Source organism: Mauremys reevesii, linkage group 7 (assembly GCF_016161935.1).
Source record: "Mauremys reevesii isolate NIE-2019 linkage group 7, ASM1616193v1, whole genome shotgun sequence".
In the NCBI taxonomy this organism is placed as follows: Eukaryota; Metazoa; Chordata; order Testudines; family Geoemydidae; genus Mauremys; species Mauremys reevesii.
Window position 1 is genome coordinate 66,118,432 of NC_052629.1, and position 7,659 is coordinate 66,126,090.

The 7,659-nt window shown below is 48.0% G+C and overlaps 1 protein-coding gene across 13 annotated transcripts in view; it reads left to right on the forward strand.

The window, feature by feature from the left end:
- DRGX (dorsal root ganglia homeobox) overlaps positions 1-3,587 on the forward strand; it is a 46,798-nt gene extending 43,211 nt beyond the window's left edge. For all 13 annotated transcript variants that reach the window (XM_039546307.1, XM_039546317.1, XM_039546308.1 and 10 more), the window contains one exon: positions 180-3,587. In XM_039546307.1, coding sequence (XP_039402241.1) covers positions 180-445 — 266 coding nt within the window. In that variant the 3' untranslated portion in view covers positions 446-3,587. The remainder of the gene's footprint in view (positions 1-179) is intronic.
- The last annotated feature ends 4,072 nt before the right edge of the window (positions 3,588-7,659 follow it).

A 7,659-nucleotide genomic window follows, 5' to 3' on the forward strand; every position in this document is an offset into this window, starting at 1 on the left:
AAGCTGATTGTAGCTTTAGACCCAGTGAAGGTCCAGATCCACAGCTGCTGTGAATAAGGGAGCCTCTTTTGAAGGCAATGGTGCTGTGGGGGTTATGCCAGCCGGGGATTCGGATTCGGCGCTGGTTGTGACACCACATTATCTGAAGCTGATAGTGGCTTGTCTCTTTCCTCCCCCAGGGAGCCCTCTGTGCTCTTGCTGCGTTCCAGACCCCATGGGCCTCTCCTTCCTCCCCACCTATGGCTGCCAAAGCAACCGCACAGCCAGCGTGGCAGCACTGCGCATGAAAGCGCGGGAACACTCGGAGGCCGTGCTGCAGTCCGCCAACCTCCTGCCATCCACCAGCAGCAGCCCCACCCCCCCGGCCAAACCTGGCCCAGAGAACAGCCAGGATAACAGGTCATCTCCGGCCAAGGAACAGATGGATGGGGAGAAGAGCGTATGAGGATGGGTGATCCCCACCCACCAGCTCCTTGTAACGAACCCTTGGCCTCAACCTCGGAAAATGCCATGTATTGGACTGTGACGTAGGCCCTTCCAAACCAGATGCCATGAGGCCACCATGGATCCTGAGGATCCAGAGCAAATATGAGAGAACTCCGGCTGCACGTCACACATCCCTGCTTTCCTGATGCCGCTGTAGATTTATTCCTTTGATTTATTGGCACCTTCTGTGTTTGGAACCGTCCGCGATACCATCTTTAGCCTCCTTGCATCCCAGTGATACCAAATCATCGAGGGCTCTGGCCTGCTCCCACTGAACTCAGCGATGCCCCCTGGCATTGGCTTTGTCAGGAGCAGGATTGACCCCAAACACCTTTGGCCTGGCCTGGGACAGTGCCTTGGGGTAGCCCGGGCCTTCCCGGCTTGGAGTCAGGGACAGGGGGGTCTTTACCTGGCTCTGGGCTTCCGTTGCTTGATGAGCCCCCACTTCCCAGAGGAGTAGCAGCACTCAGGAATCCCCTGGGTGCCTCTCACAGAGCACCTGCCTCTCAAAATGGTGGTGCCTAGAAAATGACAGACAGCTCAGGGGGCGGAAAGCCACATATCACTGCCACTGGCCACGCACCTTTGCCTCTGGCAGGGAGGGAGTTGGGCTGGTGGGGGAGACCCAGCAGTGCTAACTAGTGCAGTGCCTTGCAGTGGGACTCCCCAGCTCTGCTCTTGGCCAAGCCAGCCAAAACCACTGAGCCGCAGGGCTCTCACACAGCCTGGCTCCTGCTGCCTCTGGTGCGATGGGGGAACTAAGCCACAGAGGCACTGTGTATTTAGGGGCTGCCCTGGCCCATTTAGCTCTACCCCAGAGGAGAGCTTGTAACCCTTTGTGTGCCAGTTTTGCTTGCTACTTTCCACTGTCACCAACTTTCACTGAATCTGTCCCAGCCAGCCTTGGTCTAAAAAGCAGAAAACAGTCAAACGCATTCCTATCATACCAAAATGAGTGAAACGTCCATCGAGCGTTTCAGCAGAATACAGTGATCACCAGCAAAATGAAATTGCTAGTGATTGAAATCCCAGCACTGGGCTCCATGTTAATGTTTTTTCCATTGTTTGTGATACTTCCTGTATCCACTATAGGGAATGCTGGAAGTACCACGGTAGCATGAATAACTCGCAAGCAGCAATGTCAGCGTTGTACTGGAGGTGGCAGTCATTTCTGGGAATTTAAAGGCTTTTTTTAGGTGGGATTGTTGAGCTTTGAAAATGTTCTAGGACAATTCCATGCCATTTTGCAAACGTGTTTGGAAAAAGAAGGTGGCAAATGGAGTTGCAAAAGGGCAAACGCTTCCTTGTGTGTTGTATTTTTAATAAAGAGGAAGAAAGGATCTCTGAATATTCCTTTACTCTAGCCAAAAACAGGCTGTCCTGTCTCCTAATGCTTGTCAGTTTACTGGAAAGCCAGGAGTATGTCTTAATTTGTTGGCTGTATGCACAGTGAGAAGGAGAAATTGACCCTACTGGAAATACAGTCTTCTCTTCAGCCCGAAACTCACCCTAAAAATAGTAGCATATGAACTAATACTCTAGAACTCAATCTAAATTGCACTGAAGTTAATGGAAAGATTCCATTGACTTCAATGGTCTTTGGATCAGGGCCTAAATTAATCAGGTTACGAAGCCAAAATCAGCCCTAGTGCAAATGGGGAAAATTCCACTGAAGTCAACAGAGCTGTGCTGCTTATTGTAAGGGCTGAATTTGACCCATGATCTCAGCCAAGCATTGTTTGCAGTGCTGCATTATCCACCCAGGCACTGTGCTATCACTTTGGATCTCACCCTGTGTGATGGTGTGTTGAGAGCCTCCTTAGTTAGACGGGGTGGTGCTCAGCACTTTGCAGGACTTGACTCTTTTGGAGCTCTGCTCCGGTGAGCCATGCCTGGAATAGGACGGTGCTGACTGCTGTTGACAGCAAAATTCCTGCTCCTGCCTGTAGGATCTCAGTCCAGGAGTTTCACAGAACCTCATGACCCCTTTGGGATGCAAAGGGACTCTCTGTTGGCTTACGGTGTTGGCAAGATTTTGTTAGCCCTAAACCATTGCTCATTAGAAAGCAGAGAGGGGGAACGAACATGCAGACCTGGTCTCTACAGGCTCAATCCTGCAATCCTAAATGCCCTCAACTCCCATTGACTTTGAGGGGGTTGAGACCCCTCAGCACCTATCAGGAATGGGCCATGAGTGAAGGGCAAACGCAGGCGCAATCCTGCTCCTGTTGACACAGGCTGATCCGGGTACAGTTTGTATTCTGGCGTCAGTCTGGTCACAAGGAAAATTCCAGTGGGTCTGACACTGGTAGAATGGGATTAATTTTTGAATTTGGCCCTTCTTGAACTTTTTCTCCTGCACTGATGCTGAAACCATGTCCTGTCAAAGGGGGAATGTGCAATAGCTTGTGATCATTATTGTTCCAACGCTGCTGAATGGTAAGTAATGAAGATCTCACTGACTATAAATTATGTCTCAATTCAAGCTATTATTATTCTTTTAAACAACAGCAACAAATCAACTCCTTCCTACCACCAAAGGAAAAAAGAGCTTATGTCCTAAGGGACAGGGGAAATCACTGTTTTCTTAGTGATCTTTCCAGTCATAGTTTTTGTTTTAGATTTCTGGAGAAGAAAAAAAAAAAAAAAAAGTTCTGTCTAAAATGGGCAAACCCAACTTCATTTCAACATAATTACTTTTCATTCAGTTACACTCCAGCCCCTCTGTACACTAACTCTTCAATCTAATTGTTTGATTAAACTCGTATTTCCTCCAGAAAGGTACATAAATAAGTGAATTGTTGAGCAAATTAAGAATACTTAACAGCATTGCATCTGAAAAGTAGTTACGCTGATTAAATTTTCTGTCCTTGAGGATTTTCAGGAAATTACTTTTGATCGTCAATAACACAATTAAGTAAACTACACGCACATTAGCATGAATAATTGATAAGAAATTATGTATTACCACGAAGCACTGATTTAATAATTCATGATGCGACACTCTAGTGACTGTGCAAAACTGGATAACATCAAAAAGTCTGCCTGATGTTGCTGGAAACGCTGCAATTACAAATGACACCGTAGTTTTGTTGTACAATAAAGAAAAGTATCTGATGCATGTTGTAGTTTCTGTTTGTTTAATAAACAAATAAATTTAGAAAAACTACACTAAGAAGAGTTCTGTATTATTTTCATTCATGGCAGTTTCTCCATGAAAGATTCTGTTATCATATTGATCAAATGCTGATTCTGCTTAACCATCAAAGTTATTGGAATGGGAAGTCTACTCCAGGATACGTGGTTGAAGCCCTGCTATCTTGCAGTTTTTCAGAACTAGGTGGCTCAGAGTTTTGCAGAGTATGTTGTAGGGAACAAACTTCCTCACAGGAGGAATGACTCAATAGGTCTTTTGACACCCCAGTTTCAGATGATTCTGTGATTCCAATATTATGCCAAGCAGCATTAAACACAGAATTTGGATTTGCACTTCCTGGGTTTACAGAACACCATCCAGCTGAGACCCCAAAGCATTTCACAAACAACTCTTGCAACCTCATTTAGAAGAAAGTAGATATTCCCATCAGTTAACACAGAGAGTCAAATTCTGCTCTTAGTTACAGCTGTGTAAATCCAGAGTTTGGTGGAATTATTTGGATTTACACCTGTGTAATACAGGGAAGGGTTTGTCCCACAGCAGGTAAGTGACTTTCTCAAGGTCACAGGGTAACACAGTAGGAGAGGCAAGGCTAGAATCCAAGAGTCCTGAGTCCTGGGCCCACATAAACACTAGACCTCACTCTCTTCTAGACTGGGGTCTCACTGCAAATGGGACACCCAACTGCCGTCTGTGCTAAGTGTACTTGGAGATGTCACATAGATATATCAGAGCCATGCCCCTTAAGCCACTACTGTAACGGTTGTCTCAGTATCGCTATGATTAAGTCTGGCCTTTAAAAGTTTATAACTCAGCTATAAAAAGTCACTCAGGCTGAAACCTGGCACAGAAGGCCCTACCCCCAGGGGATGATTTAAACACACACAATTCAAAACCAGCACAGATGATATTTTTCAGTTCTGGGAATGAAAACTAGACACCTCAGATTTGGGAGGCATTTCAAATGCAAAGAATTTTTTTTAAATGACTGACTTCAGTTTGGGCTAAAGTCGACCAAGAGATTTAATTGTTCACTAATTGATATCACTAGTGTGAGCCAGGTGTAGTGCGAACAGGCTAAATGCACATTTCAGCTACGTCATCCTGGCAAAGAAACCTCAGTCCTGAGCTATTGATGCCCCTGAGTCCTGACCCAGAACACAGCTTAGATGATGTCCCTCAACCCCACCTAGTAGCCTCCCCCATCGGCTACTATCCCAGGCTTTATTCCCATCCCACACTCACAGTGCCATCAACATCCCTACCTCAAGGTACGTCTACACTACAGGATTATTCCGATTTTACATAAACCGGTTTTGTAAAACAGATTGTATAAAGTCGAGTGTACGCGGCCACACTAAGCACATTAATTCGGCGGTGTGCGTCCATGGTCCGAGGCTAGCATCGATTTCTGGAGCGTTGCACTGTGGGTAGCTATCCTGTAGCTATCCCATAGTTCCCGCAGTCTCCTCCGCCCTTTGGAATTCTGGGTTGAGATCCCAGTGCCTGATGGGGCAAAAATCATTGTCGCGGGTGGTTCTGGGTAAATGTCATCACTCATTCCTTCCTCCGGGAAAGCAACGGCAGACAATCATTTTGCACCCTTTTTCCCTGGATTGCCCTGGCAGACGCCATAGCATGGCAACCATGGAGCCTGTTTTGCCTTTTGACACTGTCACCATATGTGTACTGGATGCCACTGACAGAGGCGATACTGCAGCGCTACACAGCAGCATTCATTTGCTTTTCCATGATGGCAGAGACGGTTATCAGCCGTTCTGTACCGTCTGCTGCCATTGTAAATTGGCAATGAGATGATGGTTATCTGTCGTTCTATACTGTCTGCTGCTGTCATGGGTGCCCCTTGCTGAGGTCGGCCGGGGGCGCAAAGACAAAAATGGGAATGACTCCCCAAGTCAATCCCTCCTTTATGATATCTAAAAATAGAGTCAGTCCTGCCTAGAATAAGGGGCTAGTGTACTAGAGAACCAGTGTATCAGAGAACCAGAGAGCACAGCCGCTCCGTGTCAGATCCTGCAGAAATGATGTGCTGCATGCCATTCACGGGGGGTGCCCCTGCAACAACCCCACCTGTTGCTTCCCTCCTCCCCCAACCTTCCTGGGCTACCGTGGCAGTGTCCCCCCCATTTGTGTGATAAAGTAATAAAGAATGCAGGAATAAGAAACAGTGACTTGTTAGTGAGATAAAATGAGGGTGAGGCAGCCTCCAGCTGCTATGATAGTCCAGGCAGGACATTAAGCGGTGTGGGGGAGAGGAGCCCAGCATCCTGCTGCTATGATAGTCCAGGCAGTACAGAATCTTTTCTTTAGACATGAAGGGCGGGGGCTGATGGAGCTCAGCCCCCAGTTGCTATGATGAAGATGGTTACCAACCATTCTGTACCATCTACTGGGAATGACCGGGAGTCATTCCTATTTTTACCCAGGCGCCCCCGGATGACCTCACCTGAGGCCAGCCAGGAGCACTCACGGGCTGATGATGACAATGGATAGCAGTCATATTGTACCATCTGCCACCGGGGAAGGGGGGGGAGAGGATGCTGCAGTTCACTGCTGCAGCATCGCGTCTACCAGCAGCATTCAGTAGACATAGGGTGACATTGAAAAAAGTCAAGAAACGATTTTTTTCCCTTTTCTTTCCGGGAGTGGGGGGTGGGGTAAATTGACGAGCTATACCCTGAACCACCCCGGACAATGTGTTTGACCCTACAGGCATTGGGAGCTCAGCCAAGAATGCAAATGCTTTTTGGAGACTGCGGGGACTGTGGGATAGCTGGAGTCCTCAGTACCCCCTCCCTCCCTCCATGAGCGTCCATTTGATTCTTTGGCTTTCCGTTACGCTTGTCAGGCAGCACTGTGCTGAGTCCCTGCTGTGGCCTCTGTCTGGAGATTTTTTTCAAATGCTTTGGCATTTCGTCTTCTGTAACGGACCTGTGATAGAACAGATTTGCCTCCCCATACAGCGATCAGATCCAGTATCTCCCGTACAGTCCATGCTGGAGCTCTTTTTGGATTTGGGACTGCATCGCCACCCGTGCTGATCAGAGCTCCACGCTGGGTAAACAGGAAATGAAATTCAAAAGTTCGCGGGGCTTTTCCTGTCTACCTGGCCAGTGCAGCCGAGTTCAGATTGCTGTCCAGAGCGGTCACAATGGTGCACTGTGGGATACCACCCGGAGGCCAATACCGTCGATTTGCGACCACACTAACCCTAATCCGACATGGCAATACCGATTTCAGCACTACTCCTCTCGTCGGGGAGGAGTACAGAAACCGGTTTAAAGAGCCCTTTATATCGATATAAAGGGCCTCGTTGTGTGGACGGGTGCAGCGTTAAATCGGTTTAACGCTGCTAAAATCGGTTTAAACGCGTAGTGTAGACCAGGCCTCAGTCTTGCCCAACACCCCTGCTATTCCAGTCTGGAATTCTACCAAGAGTCTTGTGACAGAGTGCTGAGAGCTGATAGGTGGGTCAGCACTCTGATCACTGTAGCCTCAATTAGTTACCCCAGTCACAGGTGATGGAATAATTAACTAACCAGAAGGAAAGGCTGGGGAGATAAGGAACTAATTAGCCCTCAGCTGACCAACCTGATAAAAACTCAGGACCGACTTGTTACGGGGGACGAGAACAAGGCTAGCTGAGCCTGCAGTGAAGGAGCTCCCTAGAGAGAGGGAGACCTCGTAGGGTCCTAGCAAAGAAGGGCTGAATGGAGTAGAGGTTAAAACTGTGGTGTTGCACTACACTGGTGTTGGTGGATGGGGTTAGAGTCACATGCAGCCTGAACCCAAAGAGGAAGTGGGTCTGAGCAGTTTTGTGGGCATCAGAGGATGGGGGCAGAGCATGGCCCTGTCACAGGTCCCGATTAATTGTTGTTGATGCCTGGGAGGTGTAATTTGCCAGTGGAGCCCTATTGAGGTGGGAGAAGATTCACTCACGGAGGAGGCCATTACCACTTCCTCCATGTTGGGTTAAACTGGGGGCAGCTGCTCCA